This window comes from Moschus berezovskii, chromosome 10 (assembly GCF_049115385.1).
Source record: "Moschus berezovskii isolate FMDL1 chromosome 10, NW_MosBer_1.0, whole genome shotgun sequence".
In the NCBI taxonomy this organism is placed as follows: domain Eukaryota; kingdom Metazoa; phylum Chordata; class Mammalia; order Artiodactyla; family Moschidae; genus Moschus; species Moschus berezovskii.
Genome location: NC_142469.1, coordinates 66,942,874 through 66,963,116, shown reverse-complemented (window position 1 = coordinate 66,963,116; position 20,243 = coordinate 66,942,874). Strand labels below are relative to the sequence as shown.

The 20,243-nt window shown below is 46.7% G+C and overlaps 1 protein-coding gene across 4 annotated transcripts in view; it reads left to right on the top strand.

Annotated features, from left to right (window-relative positions):
• ANKRD6 (ankyrin repeat domain 6) overlaps window positions 1–20,243 on the top strand; it is a 183,114-nt gene that overhangs the window by 154,980 nt on the left and 7,891 nt on the right. For 2 of the 4 annotated variants that reach the window (XM_055433191.2, XM_055433189.2), the window contains 9 exons: window positions 555–653; window positions 4,610–4,708; window positions 6,418–6,516; window positions 9,155–9,253; window positions 9,621–9,698; window positions 14,021–14,125; window positions 15,425–15,559; window positions 15,866–16,051; window positions 16,981–17,133. In XM_055433191.2, the coding sequence (XP_055289166.2) occupies window positions 555–653; window positions 4,610–4,708; window positions 6,418–6,516; window positions 9,155–9,253; window positions 9,621–9,698; window positions 14,021–14,125; window positions 15,425–15,559; window positions 15,866–16,051; window positions 16,981–17,133 (1,053 nt within the window). The remainder of the gene's footprint in view (window positions 1–554; window positions 654–4,609; window positions 4,709–6,417; window positions 6,517–9,154; window positions 9,254–9,620; window positions 9,699–14,020; window positions 14,126–15,424; window positions 15,560–15,865; window positions 16,052–16,980; window positions 17,134–20,243) is intronic. The other 2 variants (XM_055433192.2, XM_055433194.2) reach the window with 2 other exon arrangements.

The following is a 20,243-nucleotide window of genomic DNA, read 5'->3' as shown; positions in this document are numbered from 1 at the left end:
GCCTGCTCATTTGTTTGGGGCCCTGAGGATTCTGGATTAAACTACTAATCAGGTTTGGAGAAAGAAAAAAGAGCTATGGAATCCACTTGTCCGCCCAGGGGCCCCTGGAGCTTCTGAAGCTGGACTCTCCATCTGCCTGATCTTTGCAGGGTTCTCTCTGGGGCCAGGAGTGGAGAAGGCCAGCTCCTGGGGTGGTGTGGGTGGGTGGGGGAGGGACGCCACGCCTCCCAATGCAGCTTTCTGTTCAGCGTGAGCGGTGCGTGGGAGCCTTTTTCACCACCCCAGTTCCCAGAGAGATTTAAGCCCTACTGCCTTAAGTCATCCACTGTGCATCATAAAGCTACAGTGCGTCTGGAGTGGTCCGTGTTAGGTACCGTTTCTGGGAGAATGAAGAAACTGGCCACTTAGATCACTCCTTGGGTTCTGTGGTTTAGGTGAGAAACCCCAGCCAAGAGAGGCCCCTGGGTGGGCCTTAAAATAACCTGCGCTGTGCTGACGGTGAGCAGATGGATCAGGCTTGGGTGACAGGGCTTTCTCTCCTGTGTGCCCCCTAGGACGGGAACACGGCCCTGCATGAAGCATCCTGGCACGGTTTCAGCCAGTCAGCCAAGCTGCTCGTTAAAGCTGGAGCCAACGTGCTTGCCAAGAACAAGGTGAGGCCCAGCAGGTGTGAGACCCTCTTGGTCACAGTGAGGACGGCCCAGCCCGCCTTCTTTAAGGGAGCTTCCTCTTGCCGAGCAGAACTAGGGCTCGGGGCCTTGGAACCTGGTGCAATTGAAAGCTTGGAGCTCCTGGAGCGCTCCCGTAGGGCTGCGACTCTCCCTGCTTTCCCGTAGGTCCATGAGGGTGTGGTCACGGGAGCCAGCCCCGTCCTGTGGGGACAGAAAAGGACCACAGCTTCTCCCCTCCCTGCTGTCCTCTGTCACCCTCCACTTCCCTGCCATGTCCCTGAATCAGCCCAAAAGCCTCACAATAGACGGACTGATCTGTCTTATCCCTTCTCATCCTGCTCCTCTTCTCCTCCGGAACTTTCCAGAAAGCTCTTCACCTGTCACTCTCTTGGGCCGCCCCAGAGCAGCCTCAGCCTCTGTTATTGTCTCTCTGGGCAACTTTGGCGTGTGCCTGCCAGGCTTGCAGGGTGGGCCTACCATCTCCTCCTTCACCGCCTCCCTTAGGGGTATCCGATTTCTTTTCTGCCCATTGACCCTCAGGGTGGGGACCTGCCCGTCAGGTGGCCGGGTTTCTCCATCTCCCAGGACTGCACACAGCTTTGTGCTGTGCTGACTGGTGAGATGTTTTCCCTCATGGGCCGAGGTCTTCAGGGAAGCAGCCAGCCCTGCATTGTGGCATCTCCAGTAAAAGCCTGGTTCACTGCCTACAGGACTGGTGGCTCTCCATTTCTTCCAGGTGGGACATGGCCTGGAACAGGAGTTGGTAAGTTTATACCAACTCAAAGTAGGTGGTTCCCAGTTAATGGATGGGGAGGCCTCACCTGAGTCTTATAAGACATATGGTTCGTTTGTGACACAGTTAGAGCTGTGAACTACCCCAGCTGGATCCACTTCACCACATTGCCCTGTCCCCTGAAGCTCCCCCCCATATTGTGTAGGGAGCCACGAGTTCTCTCTCTAGATAGAGAAGCAGAGGTAAGGTGTCATGCCAGGAGAGGGACTTACATGCTCACCAGCCTCAACTTCTAGGAAGCCTCTAGAAGGTCCTTCTCTTTTTCCCCACAAATAAAATTCTCAGATATTTAAAGTCTACAATATCATGATTTGATAGTTCCCAAGGGTTAATAAACTGGCGGCTTCCCTGGCGGCTCAGAGGTTAAGGCGTCTGCCTCCAATGCGGGAGACCAGGGTTCGATCTCTGGGTCGGGAAGATCCCATGGAGAAGGAAACGGTAACCCACTCCAGTATTCTTGCCTGGAGAATCCCATGGACGGAGAAGCCTGGTAGGCTACAGTCCACGGGGTCGCATAGAGTCGGACACGACTGAGCGACGGAACGAAACGAAACGAAGGGTTAATAAACACATCGATCATCCCCACTTATTTACCTTTTTGTGTATGTGAGAGAACATTTAAGTTCTACAATTAGCGAATTTCAATTATACAGGACAGTGTTATCAGCGGTAGTCTGTAGGCTACAGACCCAGACACTGTTATCAGCTGCAGCCCCCATGTCACATGTTAGATTCGCAGACCTTGTTCGTCTTATAGCTGGAAGTTTATCCCCCGTCACCCCCTGCTCCAGCTTCTGGCAGCCACTTTTCTCCTCTGTTTCTACAAGTCCATCTTTTTTTTTTCCAGAGTCCACATAGAAGTGAGATAATAGGGTATTTGTCTTTCTGTCTAACTTATTTCACTTGGTGTATCACCCCCTGCTGCTGCTGCTGCTAAGTCGCTTCAGTCGTGTCCGACTCTGTGCGACCCCATAGACGGCAGCCCACCAGGCTCCGCCGTCCCTGGGATTCTCCAGGCAAGATCACCCCCTAGGTTCATCCATATTGTTGCAAGCGACAGGATTTCTTTTTAAAGGTTGGATAATATTCCATCGCATAAGAAAGGGCCTTACTCAGCCAAGTATAGCAGTCCCTGTCTGGAAATCAGTACTCATTACTCAGGGTGGGAAAAATGCCTGCTATGTATACAGCAGGTCAGTTTTTTAAATTTCAGGTTTGACATTGCAGCCTTTTGTGTCTACTTTCATTTTCCACATTGGAAAGGGTTGGAGAGCCTTCCGTGTTATTGCATGTATGATTAGGGCATTCCTTTTGATCACTGAGTAATGTTCTACTGTGTGATTATACCACAATCTGTATTCTAACCCATGTTTTTTCATTTTCGTCCTCCAAATACTTTTCAGCATGATCGATATTTTCTTATAGACAAAGTAAATTTTGTTGTATTTGTACAGCCATCAGATTTCTTTTCAACATATATTTAACATATTTTTTTTCAGCATATATTTAAGTGACTCCCAGGAAGCCAACAGCTTTGGGAAAACCTTCTCTATGTGTACTGAGAATTACACTAAGCTGAGCCCTGAGCCCTGCCAGGGAATGGAGTGTTTATTTATTTCTTTTTCTTTTTCTTTTTGGGGATGGAGTGTTTAAAGTGTGGGCAGACCCTTTGTTTTGGAGGACTAAGCTACCAGTGCTTCTCTATCTGGCTGCACTTTAAAATCTCCTGGGAAAGTTTAAAAAAAAAAAAAAGCAGGGGAGAGAAGAGGGGAGAAAACCAAACACACATGATGAGCAGGCCTGGGATGACCAGCTGTCCTGATTTTGCCTGGAGTTAGGGAAGGGATGCATCCCAGAATGTAGACCTTTCAAGCACCTACACATGAACAGCCTGGCCCCACCCCCTAGGGTGGGAACACTGAGTTGCATTCATGCACTGGTCTGTCGAAAGGGTCCTCCAGTTGAGTCCAGCCTGCACCTGAGGCTTGATAACCAACAAACTCACTCAACTCTCAGGCTCAGAACTTGCCAAGTTCCTGGCGGTAGCAGTGAGGAAAGAAAGACCCTGCCCAGGCTGGTTAGAGCTAAGGTCATGAGAAGGATGGTAAATGGCCCTGCAGCACACAGCTTTCCTCTGTTTTTAAAAACCCATTCTTCTTTTCAAAGGTAAAGAATATAAACCATCCATAAGTCTGGGCAGACAGTGCCGTGTGATCCAAAGAGGAGTGAACTGGGCCAGGGAAAAGCCATAAACAGGGTGACAGCTCTGAGCCCACAACTGCAGGCCTGACCCAGCTTTTATGCTCAGCAGAACAAACACAAAGCTTATGTGTTTAATCTCACGAATCCTTGCACCAAATCATGTTGCCTGCTTTTCTTGTCACTTTCCTAGGGGTTATCAGCAGTCTTGCAGGCCTTATTCCCCTAGTTTCAGAAAGTTCTCTTCTTGTCAATGAAGTCTTTCTGCAAGATTGCTGTGTATGTGATCCTGACCTTTGGTTGCCATTTGACCTTGAAGGTAGACTCCCAAAAGCAAGAGGGTCTCTATCTGTATGGGAAGTGATAGATGCAGTTGTATTGCATGTCGTGTGGGACCTTGCCCATAGTTTAAATTTTGATGTTTCAAGAAAAACCCAAGATTTGGAAGAGGTTTGCAAATTAAATCTGTTACTGTAGCCTGCTGGAATCGGCCTGTTTTACCTCCAGTGGTAGGCTGTCCACAGCTGTTCCGTGTTCCTCTTATAACTAAGAGGAATAGCCTTGTGCATGTGCCCAGCACTCTGCCATGAAGAAGATGGTCTCCTCAGCACTCCGAATCAACCCTCATTGTGTCAGCACATAGGGGTCATGCTCCACTTTACAGCTGAGGAATTCACGATGGTGCTTATTAAGAGCACTTCCCAGTAGCTTGCAAGCGGTAAGTGGCAGAGCCAGGGCTCGGAACCAAGGTTTTATGACCCATGTGACTCTTCTGCTGGTATGGATTCCCAATTACATGTTCTTGCCTCTGAAGTACCCCAGCTGGATCCACCGAGCAGAAAATAGCGTAAACAGTGACTCCTATAAATCTTGGCCCCCTGTAAGCGTGCCCGGTCTGTAGGAGGTGTTGCTAACGTGTGCTCCCCTCTGTTTGCCTCTCTGCCAGGCGGGGAACACGGCTCTGCACCTGGCCTGCCAGAACAGCCATGCCCAGAGCACCCGCGTCCTTCTGCTGGGCGGCTCCCGCGCCGACCTCAAAAATAACGTGGGTGAACAAAAATAGCATCTCTTGCATTCTCTTCTGCTGCCTTTAGTATGAAAGCATACTATACTAGAGTATTCATGTGTAGAAAATTAAAATTTGTTAATAAATGGGGTTTGGGGACTATCAAAGTATTCATTTGTTGCTAATTCCTAAAGGATCCTTTTGCAGCAGTCCCCAATCTTTTTGGCTCAAGCGACGGGTTTCATGGAAGACAATTTTTTCACGGATGGCGGCAGGGTTGGAGGATGGTTTGGGGATGATTCAAGTGCATTATGTTTATTGTGCACTTTAATGCCACCGCTGATCTGACAAGAGGTACCAGTCCGTGGCCCAGAGGTTGGGGACCTCTGCACTAGGGAAATGGGAAGAGGAATCAGCACTCGGAAACACTGATTTTTCTCCCATGCTTGCCCCTTGCTCCTCAGCCTCTCGGTCTGTTTTATCCTTTTGTACAGCAGGTGTCTAGCAAGTGGGTCTAAGAATGAGTAATTGTTTTCAGGAAGCCTCTGCCCACACAGTGTTGCACTCTTAGTAAATACCGGCTGATGCTGTACTAGGGAGGCTGTCTGATGCTCCATGCCCAGCATCTACAAATCTGTCCCTGAGGCATCCTTGGGATGAGCTGATGATCAGTAGCTGACCTGAGAGGTCCCACGGGCATCCCCCTTCCCTCTACGGAAACTGCATTTCCTTCATGAAGCCCATGCCACGTGGCAAGAGAATCTGAGGCTTCTCTCAAAAATGACTTTGGCCGGGCAACTTCCCTGGTGGTCCAGTGGTTAGGACTGTGCTTCCACTGCAAGGGGCACGGATTTGATCCCTGGTTGGGGAACCAAGTCCTACAGGCTGTGCACCATGGCCAAAAATAAAGGGCTTTTAGCTGGGGTTCCCTGATTGGGGACAGGCTTATCTAAAGTGGTCCTGAGAATGCTCTGAACTTCAGCTTTGAGCTTGGTTCCTTCTTAGTCCAGAGGAAAAGGTCATGCTGAAGTGTCACCATCTCTAGACAGAACCAGAGCTCAAATGAGAAGTCAGGGGAGCTCCGCAAAATGTCACGACATTGTCTCCAGTTCTCTTGTTTTCTCTCTGGGAGCACTTTGGCCTGGGACCAACAAGGAAGACCCTGCTCCTGAGTTTTTCTGAATGTCCTTTTTTATGCCCACTGTGTGCTTCCTCATCAGCTCCCTAGACTGCATTGCTCCCCATGGGATCCTGGGGTACTGCTAGAAATGGGATGCATTTGAATTTTTTAGAGCACGTAATCTTAAAATCCAGCAACTCATCCCACTTTCTTAGTCCATTCAGCCACGATGGATCTGTGATGGGGAAAGTCTCATTTCCAAAGCAATGCTAGAGATCTTAGGCAGTGTAACCCAGAGTCTTTGGGTTGTAGGAGAGGCAGTGGTCAGTGGAGTCTTAGTAAGTGCCTGCTAGGCAGAGCCTCTCAGTTTTGGCGAAGGTCTCTTGGGCAGCAGGCATCCAGGACCTGAAACCATAGACAGAGTCTGCGTGGTGGGAAAGAGAGCTGCACACAGGAAAGGGCTGCAAGTCGTGGAGTGAGCACCTCTGATAAAGGAGATGCTTGTCATTCAGGCCATTACCCTGTGAGGAATATATGCTAGTCTGCTAGCTTTTGAATGGTAGTTTTGTTTTAATTTTCTGTTTTGTAACTGCTCAGACCGTGCTTAGAGTGTGATTTCTGTCCGCAGGCGGGCGACACCTGTTTGCACGTTGCCGCACGCTATAATCACTTGCCCATCATTAAGCTCCTCCTCAGTGCTTTCTGTTCTGTCCATGAAAAGAACCAGGTCAGTGCGTGTGTTCTCCCCATGGTCACAGGCAGGTGCGCTAGCACCAGCGGGGACAGAGGTTGCTGGGAGGTGGTGCCTTCTCCCGGTATGGGACTCGGCCAGTGCTGGCCTTTGAAGGAACCACAGATTTCCTGTGGCCCTGGTTTATCTGGTGTTCTGGAGAAAGTGTGCTCTGTCATTCCAGTGCATATCACCGCATTTGAGTAGTGAACATTTTTGGAACTTCTTGGGGTGGGTTTTGTTGTTAGTATGATTAAAAAAAAAAAAAAAACCCACAAGGAAGAGTGGCTTTGTAAGTAAGCAAGGGCTTTCAGTGTTGTGATTCCTGAGTTCTGTTCCTTGCACCGCCACCTTTATGTGAGCTGAGCTGATGGAGTCTCTTGTTTCTGTAAAGTTCGGTGCATGGTCAGTATCTACACCGTGTAGTGGGGTTTTGAAATAAAGCTGTTGGTTATTACAGTGTTCTGTGGAAATGTGATTTTGCAATAGTCTTTTGGATTTTTAAAAGTTGTCTTATTATTTATTGAAACCTATACCTAACTGATGCATTGTTTGGCTTTTCTGAGTTTGGGTGCATAAATCTGAAATTTAAAAAATCATGATTCAGATTTAAACCCTATAATGGTGATTACTGACCCTGGCTGCATATTGGGATCAAAAGGGAATTTAAATATACCATTCCTGAATCCCACCCCAGTGTAAATGACCAGAACACCTGGGGGTGAGGTCCAGGAAACAGTATTTTTTTTAAAGCTCCTGGTCTAAGTGTGGGCTTCCCTGGTGACTCTGGTCAGTAAAGAATCTGCCTGCAGTGCAGGAGACTTCCTGCAATATAGGAGACGAGGATTCAGTTCCTGGGTTGGGAAGTTCCCCTGGAGAAGGAAATGGCAACCCACTCCAGTATTCTTGCCTGGAAGATCCCATGCCTGAGTGTGCAGACAGGATTGAGAACCATTGACCTAATAGCTAAAGTCTGTCATTCTACAGTCTCCCCGTGGATTCTAGTTTGTCAGATTACTGCAACACAGCCCTCACCAACCAGTGCTTCTCAACCTGGGAGGCACGTTTCAATTACCTGGGAGCTTTGAAAAATCATAATGCCCTATCCATGCTCCAGGCCAATTAAGTCAATGTCTGGGTGGGACTCCGGCGTCAGTAGTTTATAAAGCTTCCCAGCTGATTCCAGTGAGCAGCGGAGACTGGAAACCACAGCTCCAGAACTTCCCCTAACATACAACTACCAGGGAAGGAGGCCCGAGGGTCGCTGGATTTTCATACTTGATCACCTGCCAGGAATGAATGAGTGATTTCACTTCTGTATGCATCTGACTTATTTATGTCATCCAGTTTGGGAATTAAAACCAATATTTGCATTTGGAATTGGCCCACCAAGCTGCATCTGTTCATATCCTCCTTTGATTGTCTGAAATGCTTTTTGTAAAAAATAAAGTATTGGCTAAATCTGGTAAGGAGTTGAAAACAGCTGGTGTTAAATGAACGCTATCTTCAGTGACTCCACCCAAACAGAAAACTCCCTGGCCTGTAGGATGATCCCAGTGGCCCTTTCACATCCCTAAGGGTGGCTGCAGGGCTGGGCTATTACTCTGGGGCCTGTAGAAGTAGCTACCTTAGAAGCTCCTGCTCATTCTAGCTCCGAAACCAAGGGGTTCTCTGCCCATCCCCTGCCAGGGCAGACAGACAGGATCCAGAGCTACCTTTTAAAGTAAAAATTTTAAAAAGTATGAGTTAAAAGAAATATTTAAAATACATGGCTGAGATCCTGCCTTTGTGTAAGGTCAGGGCCTACCATTCCCAGTATCCCAGGCCCAGCAATGCTTTGTCCCCCTGCACTTAATCCTGTCCTGTGATTCCTGCCATCCCATTCAGAAAGGAATGTGGTATTTGTGTGTGGTTCATTCAGTCCCCAAGATCTCTTTTAAAAAAGAACCACATTTAAATAACAGGATCCTACTCTATAGCACAGTTCAGTTCAGTTCAGTTCAGTCGCTCAGTCGTGTCCGACTCTCCGCGACCCCATGAATCACGGCACGCCAGGCCTCCCTGTCCATCAACAACTCCCGGAGTTCACTCAAACTCATGTCCACAGACATCCTGTGATAAACCATAATGGAAAAGGACATAAAAATATATTACATTGCTATATAGTAGAACTTAAGGGTTGACTCACTGGAAAAGACTCTGATGCTGGGAAAGGTTGGGAGCGGGAGGAGAAGGGGACGAACAGAGAATGAGATGGCTGGATGGCATCACCGACTCTGTGGACATGAGTTTGAGTGAACTCCGGGAGTTGGTGATAGACAGGGAGGCCTGGCGTGCTGTGATTCATGGGGTCGCGGAGAGTTGGACACGACTGAGCGACTGAACTGAACTGAATACATTATAAGTCAATTATACTTCAATAAAATAATTTAAAAAATAAAGTATGAGTTAAAAGAAATATTTTAAAGAAATAATAAAAAGAATCACATAGCACTTTAGCCAAGGGTCACTTGTCAGTCTAAGGCAAATTTGAGTTTAACTTTGAAAAGCCACCACCAAGTCATGGGATAAAAAGCTGGAGGGCTGCGGCCACGATCCCATGGGGTTTAGAGGGCTTTCTTCTGATGGATTCCAGGCTGGAGACACGGCACTTCATATTGCCGCTGCCCTAAATCACAAGAAGGTGGTTAAAATCTTGCTGGAAGCCGGAGCAGATGGGACCATCGTCAATAATGTAAGTGGAGTTGCAGCCAAGGTTTCTGAAGCCGTTCCCACCCCTTTCGGGTCAGGGTATGCTGTGGCCGCCTCACCTCCTGTGAACTCGGAGCACACAGCCTCACTCTGAAAGAGCTGCAGCGTGTCGACCCCACGACCCCTGGGGCCCGAGGGGGTGGACTCAAGGGAACCCTGCTCTCAAGAGTTACAAACCCCGAGGGCCCGTCTTCAGATAATTCAGTGAGCACGTCCTGACATGAAAAGGGTCAGGGGTGTCTTAAGTAAACTGGCAAGTAGATGTTACCAGAAATGACTGTCCCGGCTGGCCTGTGCGTATCCCCGGCTGGAGTCCCATACTCACTGGTCCTCCCTGTGCCTTTCCTTAGGCAGGCCGGACTCCGCTGGAGACTGCCCGCTACCACAATAATCCGGAAGTTGCTCTCCTCCTCACTAAAGCGCCCCAGGTAGGATCTGCTGCATTTTCCCTTGTATTGATTATGTGGGGGCTGCAGAGTTGTTGGGATTCCTTGGGTTGTGATCTACTGAAGCCAGATCAAACCACCTTATGTAAGGGTTTCCTGAGCAGGTAGTGGGAAACGTAGGAATCCACGTGAGCCTCCAGGAAACTGGAACCATAGACTTCAGGCCCAGCAGGCTGTTCTCATACATGGGCATCATTTCCTCTCTGTGGCTGGATCATTGTCACAACCAGTTTCCTGGATCATAATTTCCCAGCCAGAGAAAAGTACCAGTTTAAAATGTAGGAGAGACTTCCCTGGTGTTCCAGTGGTTAAGACTCTGTTCCAGTGCAGGGCACGTGGGTTTGATCCTTGGTAGGGGAATGAAGGTCCCATAGAGTGTGCGGTGCAGCCGAAAAATGAAAACAATAAAACATCATAGGAGAAGGTCATGATTGGGAGCTTGGGGCAGATGCCCAAAACAAGTGGGACAGAGGTGCTTTAGGGAGATGGTGGCGTCTGTCTGACCACATGGTTACAAGAGGTATTTCCCAGAGAAAGGTGGGAATGGGCATATGTCTGGGCAGCCATATATGTCCACTAGAGGCAGTTGAGTACGGTACAGTTGTACTCTTTTTACTTAAATATTGCATGATCATATATTGGCCATCATTCAATTTTAATAGATGACTGATATTTGAGGTTGAAACCATCTAAGTCAGAAATTTAATCATGATAATTTATAAGATATTTATGATTTCAGCACCCTGAAATAGCTTTGTTTATATTACCTTCCACAGATACATAATGTTTATATAGCTGTGCCTACTATTTATATCCCCCTTTGTATTCTTCCCTTTATCCTATCTATGATCGGAAACTGTTCTTCAGTCTTCACAATTATTTATCATAATGGAAGCATAATATTCTTTTCTGGTTGCTGACCAGTATTAAACCATTTCCACAATGTTAGACATTTTGGTTATTTCCCAGTTGGAGCTACTCTGTTCCTTTACAGCAAACAGTGATTGGTTTTCCACCTTATTCTGGCTAATGCTGCAAGAAGGCAAAGTCTAGGGGAGCCAAAGGGACAGCCTGGACCCCAGGTGTTGCCCAGGCCCAGCCAACCTCGGGTTCTGGGTGGCCTTGATTCCATCTATGTGTTAAAAACATGCCTGATGTAACTAGCAGTTTCTGGAAGTAGTTAAGATTTTATTTCCTGCAGAATCGATCACCCTCTTGCCCATGAAATAAGTCCTTTTCAGTGGGGTCTGGAGATCCACAAAGCCCCTGAAAGGTATGAGTCGGATGCTCCTTCAGAAAAAGGCTCCACCTTTGTCTAGCTGTTTGCAAACAAATTCTCAGCATAATCACCTCCAGAATCCTGATAGAAAAATGCTAGCCTCTCCTGGATCAAACAGGACAGGGTGCTGTATAAGTGTTAGAATCCATCACAGTTACCTGCGTTTCAGAGTCTGGCAGTTTAATGGACAGCCAGCCCAATTCTCAGCCATATGAAGACCATCAAGTCTTGTGGGGTGGAGGATCCCCCTGGCACACAAGGACTGATGTGTCTTTATTTATCTCCTAGAGCCCAGGGATCTGGATTCCCAGGGATAAAGCTCACTTGTGAACTGTTTTCCTGTATGGGTTCTCCTTTGCTACTGCTAAGTCACTTCAGTCGTGTCCGACTCTGTGTGACCCCATAGACGGAAGCCCACCAGGCTCCCCCATCCCTGGGATTCTCCAGGCAAGAACACTGGAGTGGGTTGCCATTTCCTTCTCCAATGTGCTGAAGTGAAAAGTGAAAGTGAAGTCGCTCAGTCGTGTCCGACCCTTAGCGACCCCACGGACTGCAGCCTACCAGGCTCCTCCATCCATGGGATTTTCTAGGCAATAGTACTGGAGTGGCTTGCCATTGCCTTCTCCTTTAGCCTTTACCATTTAAAAAAATGGCTTGGGACTTCCTGGTGATCCAGGGGCTAAGACCCCGCACTCACATTGCAGGAGGGCCGGGTTTGATCCCTGGTCAGGAAACTAGATCCCGCATGTCACAAATAAGAGCCAGTGCAGCCAAATAAATAATATATTTTTTTAAAAGGCTAAAGCAAGATTTTTCACACCCATACTGAATAGCAAATAAATAGAATTTTTAAAAAAAGTTTTTTCATTTCTTTTTTTTTTTACATAATTGTATGTACTAACCCTTATTTTTCAGTGCAAAGTAAAAGCTTTGGAATATGCATAAAATTGTATGCATACTATTCTGTTGATCTGTAGTTACAGAAATGGCCTCAGTGTTTGTCTTATCTGAAATGAGAAATTCCCTTGTCCTGGCACCTTATTGATCATGGATTTTGATGGTTCACAGCAGTACTAAGAGGGTATTTCCTTCTGAGACTTTAAGATTAATATTCCCTGATTTCTATGAGGGGGAGAAGACTGATGATCCGGGTGGATGATATAGTTCTCTGAGAAAGGCTGCAAGCCATGCAGAGTTGTCACTGGCTAATAATGTGGTCAGTGGAGGGAATTTTTCTGATTATTTTGTGTTTGGTGAACTGAATGTTACTTCTCATTTTTGGCTGATGTGGTTCACAGATGCTTCAGAAAGTGACTTTTAGGCTGATTCTGGAGCTGTGTCCTGCTGTAAGTGTCCATAAAGCAGATGAGCAGCGGGCACTAGTTGCTTCTTTTCATCTGACTCGACTTCCTACTGAGTCTAAATTTAGCTTAGGACACTGGTTCTCAGACCTTTTTTGTCTAAAGGCCCTTTAACTTTTCTTCAATGTTATGGAGGCCCATAATGAACTTTATGTACGTGAGTTTATATCTATCAGTAGTTACCAATTGAAAATAAAGTTGAGAAATATTAAATACTTTATCATTAGAAAGTAAATCCATTTTGTAATAGCATAAATAGCATCATTTTGCAAATGAATACTTTTCAAAACAAAAATTGAGTGTAGAATTGTTGAACATTTTTTGCACATCTTATTGTCTTACTTAGATCAGAATTCTGCCATCTTTTATTTCTGCATGCAATCTATTGTAATATCACTTATGTAGCTTCTGACAAACACCACAGTACACTCATGAGAGAACGAGAATGAAAAACGCCAGTGTTGTTGTAATATTATGAAAATAATCTTAACCTTATGGACACAGGGGTCCCTGGCACTTTTAGCCCTTAGGGGATGAGAATATAATTTAAAAATTCTGTTCAGCTGCAGGCATATATTTTCCATTTAGGTGGTACCCACTGCCTGTTGAGGGTGTTGTTTTTTTTTTTTTTTTTTTGTCCTATAATGTGTCACTTGAATTTAATGAACACAAGAAGAAAGTCTGACCTTAAGATGAAAATCACTAGGCTGAATTTCAGAGAACACTTGTCTATCTATAAAACAATAAAATACTGTTTTATTGCAGAAAGAGTGTGACCGTGAAAGTGCTTCCGACTTCTGGACCTCCTTTGGTTTTTTAAAGGGAGTGAACCCTGGAACTAGGAGTAGGGAGTCTGGAGGAGAAGGGTGTGGGGCTGAGCCAGAGACTGAAGGTTTCCACCAGCTCAAAGATCTGTGTTTTGTGTTTGCTTAGAAGCCTTTCTGCCAACTAAACGACTCTAAGGCCCCCAGGCAGGTGGGAAACACCTGACAGTGACCGATGGACCAGGTGTGCCTGAAGCCAGAGCATAGAAAGGTCAAATAACTTGCTTGAAGATCTCCAACTTGCTGCTAGGCTTCAGTTTGCAGGGCCCCACATGTACTTGCTTGTGTCCCTTCCATGTCTCTGCACTCGAAGGGGCTGACCAAAGGCTGCTTCTGGGGGAAGAGACTCCAGCCCCATGGCTGGTACTATGGCTCGCAGGTGCATCTGAGTTATATTTCAATGAAAGTTCTATTTGAATATGACTTGGATACAATTCGGCCAAGAAGGAAGTCTGATGGGCTAGATCAGGCCCTGTATCCCAAGACAGACTGTGCCTGGCATAGGGCTGCCACATTGCACAACTCCAGGGGATGCTGTTCCTGTCCTTGACTGTGTGAGTGGTGCTTCCTGGAGTTGAGCAGCGCACAACCTGCTCACACCTACATGGCGGCCCTGGCCCAGCACTACGTGCCTGTTAGTGTTATTGTAGACCGTGAGCTCCTCAAGGTCAGGAATGATGCCCTTGCATCTCTGGGACCCTATGTGCCCAGCACAGGGTGTAGGGGACACAGCAGGTGGTCCAGAGGCACTTGTTTGATGTGGTCTCCCCGGCTCCGCTGGAGGCGCCGTCAGGTCCGCGCACACCAGTAGTTTGTAACGATGCCTCTTGCCTCCTTCAGGTCTTGCGCTTCAGTCGTGGGCGAAGCCTGAGGAAAAAGAGAGAGAGGCTCAAGGAAGAGAGGAGAGCTCAGTCTGTGCCGAGAGATGAGGTGGCACAAAGCAAGGTGGGGGGCGGCCCTCCCGCCCACCTGCGGGTGGGAAACTGTCTCCCTGCCTCCTCTGGGCCCGCCTCGGTCTCTCCTTCCTGCTGGGTCCTTCAGAGCTTGTCTTTCCTTCCGGCCTCTTGTCTTCCACTCTCCCAAGATTTCAGGCTTTGGCCCGCATGCCACTGGTCTTTTCTAACACCCCATGTATTTGCGAGCCCTGAGCCTCTGTGGCCTCGTCACTTCCATGTGGACAGCACTGCCTCTGACAGCACACCCTCCGTCATGTAGAGCAGTGGTTTGCAAAATGGGGATCCACTTGTCACCTGGGACCTTGTTAGCAATGCCGATTTCGGGGCCTTACCTCAGACCCACTGGATCAGAAACTCTGAGGTGGGGCCCAGCAATCTGTGGTTGAACAAGCTCTCCAGGTGATTTCAGTCTGGACTAAAATTGGAGGACCACTGGCATAGCTTGCTGCCTCTGTTTCCTCTTAGGGAATAAACCAAGGCAGTGCTAGCCCACATGGCTCGTCATGCAAATTAGAAAAAGATGCCTCCTGGACAGATCAGCCCAGCACAAGGCATTTATGGTGAGAAGAGCCGGAGTTGGACTTCAGCTCTGACTCACTCATGCCCTCGGCTTCGTGCCTTTGTGCAGTGAACAGCTTGCACAACTACTTGGCAGCTCTGCAATGAACCATGCCTTTTAGCTCCCCCAGAGGGAAGAAGTCTAGGAGTTAGAGACAATTTTGGGGACATAAAATTTTATACCAAGTACTTGTTTCTCTGTCCATTTGAGAATCTTATCAATTTCCAGGGTTAAAGCATTGTAACTTTCATTACGTTTCTGTGTATGAATTCTACATGTTAACTTGTAAACATTCTCAAAAGGACTAGAAATGGTGATTTTTTTCCCCCTTCATTTCAAAGGGTTCTCATTCTCCTCTATGAATTGTGAGGGTCCAAGTTCAAAGAATGGGTGGGGTTGTCTTTTTGTTGAAAAGATTAAAAAAACCTCTAATGCTGAAATGTTTCATGTGTGCTAGCTTCCTGAAGTTCTAAAACACAGAATGAGACCCACGGTGATATCTAGTTTGGCACCTAATAAATAAAAAGACAAATATTCAACTCCCCAGGAAAAGCACAGGTGTTCAGTTAGAATCACAAGCAGTGTTCCCTGTGTCTGGAATTTGTCATTTTTTAACAATTCCCAGGGGTCCTTTAAGTGGATGGAGTCTGGGAAATGTTATGCCATGATGGAATAAGCCTGAGGGGTCCAATAGAGGAGGTGTCTGGGTTTGTTTCTCCCCCTCTGTAGGGAAGTGTCTCGGCAGGAGACACCCATAGCAGTGAACAGGCTGCACCCAGGAAAGAAGAGGCCAGAGAAGATGTCCTGTCTGCCTCCCCGGAGCCCAGAGCAAAGGACAGCAGGCAGAGAAAGTCAAGACCCAAGGTCAGGAGGCACGTGAGAGCCGCCGAGAGGGCTGGGAGGTGGGCTGGCGGAGGGCCCTGAAATAGCGTCATGCCCAGCAGTTAAAAAGCCACTTCACTTGGCTTGCTTGCTGCTTTGGAGCCAGAGCGCAGAAATTGGCCCTGGCCAGCTGCAGACACAGGGTTAGCGTGTGACAGCTCCCTTGGCATGTGGTCCCTAGAGCAGAACGCTGCCAGAGAGCGTGGTGGGCCGGGTGGGGGCCGCTGGCTGGGTGTCAGGCTCGCAGATGTCACATGCTCACAGCGGCGGTCTCCTCCTCTCCCACAGGTGTCAGCGTTTTCTGACCCCACCCCTCCAGCAGACCAGCAGCCCGGACAGCAGAAGAACGTGCACGCTCACAATCACCCTAAAAAGAGGCCCAGGCATCGCTGCTCGCCCCCGCCCCCTCCGCATGAGTTCAGAGCATACCAGCTCTACACGCTGTACCGGGGCAAGGACGGCAAAGTGATGCAGGTACCTGCTGGGCCCTGTCAGGACAGGACCAAGGGCTGCAAGCAAGGAGTCTGTGTAACCCTGTTGCTGGAGGCTAATATCCACTATAGGCAGTGACTACAGAAGGCAGGAGCTTTGATGATAAGCCAGCTGGCCCTTCCCACCTAAATAGTACAGTACCCTCTTGCTGCTTAGGCCTGGTGAGCCAAGGGATGTTACAAGGTTTTCTGCACCAGCCTTGTTCAGTCGCTAAGTCATGTCTGACTCTGACCTGATGGACTGCAGCACACCAGGCCTCCCTGTCCCTGACTGTCTCTGGGAGCTTGCCCAAGTTCATGTCCATTGAATCAGTGATGCCATCGAACCATTTCATCCTCTGTTACACTCTTCTCCTTTGCCTTCAATCTTTCCCAGCATCAGGATCTTTTGCAATGAATCGACTCTTTGCATCAGGTGGCCAAAGTGTTGGAGCTTTAGCATCAGTCATCAGGGTTCATTTCCATTAGGATGGACTGGTTTGATCTCCTTGCAGTCCAAGGGACTCTCAAGAGTTTTCTCCAGCACCATCCTTAGGTGACCAGATAATCTTGATACCAGAGAAAGGATAAAAGCAGCTTGAAGGAGTTCCTTGGCAGTCCAGTGGGTAGGACTTGTTGCTTTCACTGCCAGGGGCCTGGGTTTGATCCCTTATCTGGGAACTAAGATCTTACAAGCTGCGTGGAGTGCACACACACACACACAAAGCCAGCTGAGGACTGGGACTGTATGTGGCCCTCTCTGAATCTTCTCAGCATTTACCAGCCCCATAGACTTGGCTTGTTAAACAGTCCAGAGTTACCACAGGGGTGGGTCTCCTCCATCATGTGTGTCCCCCAGGTGTACTGACCAACACAGGATGGGTACCAAGGGATAAATGGGTTGAATGGATTCCTTTCTGGCTTTCCTCTTAGGCGCCAATAAATGGCTGTCGGTGTGAACCCTTGATCAACAAGCTGGAGAATCAGCTGGAAGCAACTGTGGAGGAGATCAAAGCAGAGCTGGTGTCAGTTCAGGATAAGATGAACGTGAAGCTGGGGCACATGGAGAATAAGACCCAGCACCAAGTAAGTGGTCGCCATTCTCCTCATGATGCAGTGTTCTGGCAGAAAATGAAATCGGAGACCTCAGCACGCCTGTCTGTCCTGCAAACTCTACCCTGAGCATGTCGGGCAGACTGTCAGAGAAGAGGCCTGTGTTTTCTTTAAAGCCATTGTGATTTCTTTCTTTTTTAAAAAAAAAAAATTTTATTGGCGTATAGTTGCTTTATAATATTGTGTATAATATTATAATAAACCATAATATAATACAGTTTCTGCTGTACAGCAAAGTGACTCAGTCATACATATACATATATCCCCTCTTTTTTGGATTTCCCTCCCATTTAGGTCACCACAGAGCATTGAGTAGAGTTCCCTGGGCTACACTCATCAGTTATCTGTTTTATACGTAGTAGTATAGGTAGGTAGGTTTAGTTGCTTAGTTGTGTCCAATTCTTGAAACTCCATGGACTGTAGCCCACCAGGCTCCTCTGTCCACGGGACTCTCTAGGCAAGAATACTGGAGTGGGTTACCATTCCTTCTCCATACATTCAGTTCAGTCGCTCAGTCGTGTCCAACTCTTTGCAACCCCATGAATCACAGCACGCCAGGCCTCCCTGTCCATCACCAACTCCCGGAGTTCACTCAAACTCATGTCCATCAAGTCGGTGATGCCATCCAGCCATCTCATTCTCTGTCGTCCCCTTCTCCTCCTGCCCCCAATCCCTCCCAGCATCAGAGTCTTTTCCAGTGAGTCAACTTTTCGCATGAGGTGGCCAAAGTATTGGAGTTTCAGTTGCCATTTCCTTCTCCATACATAGTAGTGTATATATATGTGTAAATCTAATCTCAATTCATCCTACCTCCTCTTCCTCCCTTGCATCCATACATTTGTTCTCTGTATCTCTATTCTTGCCCTGCAAATAGGTTCATCTGTACTGTTTTTCTCGATTCCATATATATGCATTAAAATAGAGAATATTTTTCTTTTTCTGACTCATTTTGCATGACAGTCTCTAGGTCCATCCACATCTCTGCAAATGGTACAATTTCATTCTTTTTCACGGTTGAGTAATATTTCGTCGTATATATATACTGCATCTTCTTTATCCATTCCTCTATTGATGGACATTTAGATTACTTTCATGTCCTGACTGTTGTAAACACTGATGCAGTGAATATTGGGGTGCATGTATCTTTTGGAATTATGGTTTCTTCAGGTGTATACCCAGGAGTGGGATTGCTGGGTCGTATGGTAGATCTCCTGGCAATTTTTCAAGATTGCTGGGAGAAATATCCATAACCTCAGATATGCAGATGATGCCACCCTTATAGCAGAAAGCGAAGAAGAACTAAAAAGCCTCTTGATGAAAGTGAAAGAGGAGAGTGAAAAAGTTGGCTTAAAACTCAACATACAGAAAACTAAGATCATGGCATCTGGTCCCATCACTTCATGGGAAATAGATGGGGTAACAGTGGAAACAGTGACAGACTATTTTTTTGGGCTCCAAATCACTGCTGATGGTGACTGCAGCCATGAAATTAAAAGATGCTTGCTCCTTGGAAGAAAAGTTATGACCAACTTAGACAGCATATTAAGAAACAGAGACGTTACTTTGCCAACAAATGTCCATCTAGTCAAAGCTACGTTTTTTCTAGTAGTCATGTATGGATGTGAGAGTTGAACTATAAAGAAAGCTGGGCACTAAAGAATTGATGCTTTTGAACTGTGGTGTTCGAGAAGACTCTTGAGAGTCCCTTGGACAGCAAGGAGATCCAACCAGTCCATCCTAAAGGAGATCAGTTCTGGGTGTTCATTGGAAGGACTGATGCTGAATTTTCAATACTTTGGCCACCTGATGCGAAGAACTGACTCATTAGAAAAGACCCTGATGCTGGGAAAGATTGAAGGCGGGAGAAGGGGATGACAGAGAATGAGATAGTTGGATGGCATCACCAACTCAATGAACGAGTTTGAGTAAACTCCAGGAGTTGGCAATGGACGGGGAAGCCTGGCGTGCTGCAGTCCATGGGGTTGCAAAGAGTCGGACCTGACTGAGCGACTGAATTGAACTAAACTGATGATAGGTCTAGTTTTAGTTTTGTAAGGAACCTCTATGCTATTCTCCGTAGTGGATACTTCAGTTCACGTTCCCATCAACAGTGTAGGAGGGCTCCCTTTTCTCCACACCTTCTCCAGCGTTTATTGTTTGTAGATTTTTGATGTTGGCCATTCTGACTGGTGTGAGGTGATACCTCAGTGTAGTTTTGATTTGCATTTTTCTCATTTTTAGTGGTGTTGACCATCTTTTCATGTGCCTCCTGGCTACCTGCATGTCTTCTTTGCAGAAATGTCTATTTAGGTCTTCTGCCCATTGTGATCACTTTATGTGATTTCTTGAAAGCCATTGACTTAAAAATTTGTAACAGCATGTTTAAATTGCTTCTGATTATAAAATAATATATACCATTATGGAGCATTTTTAAAACATATGAAAACTAGGAAAGGAAAATAAATCACCTCTGAACCTACTATGATGAAAAAGCACTATTAATATTTGGGTTTATTTCTTCCAGCCCTTTTATGTCTGTGTGCTTTGACCCCCCTTTCCCATTGTACACTGAAGTAATATAATCATGTTTATCTTTTTATATTTTTCCAACTTTATTTTGGAAGTGGTCATACATACAGAAAAGTTGAATGCACATTGACTGAGAATGAGGATCTCATCCTTCCTTACACAATACCATCTGCACATCTGCAAAAAGTAGCACTAATTGTGTAATATGCAGTCCATATTCAGATTTTCTCAGTTCTCCTAAAATATGTGTGTTTTATAGCTGGTTTTTGTTTTTAATCCCAACCTAGGATCCAGTGAATACTTTGTGCTTATATACTACATGTTAGGGCTCCGTGGTCTCTTTTCATCTAAAACAGACCCTGGTTTCTTCTTGTGGCTCTTGTTTGTTCCCATAATAACTTTTTAACAGACAGAGTCCAAGCCATTTGTTTAATCGAATGTTTTATAGTCTGGATTTGTCTGACAGTTTCTTCATGGTATTTTTAACTTGTTCCTGTATGTCTGTAAAGTGAAAGTTAGGTCTAGAGCAGTAATCCTCAAAGTGGTGTCCCCAA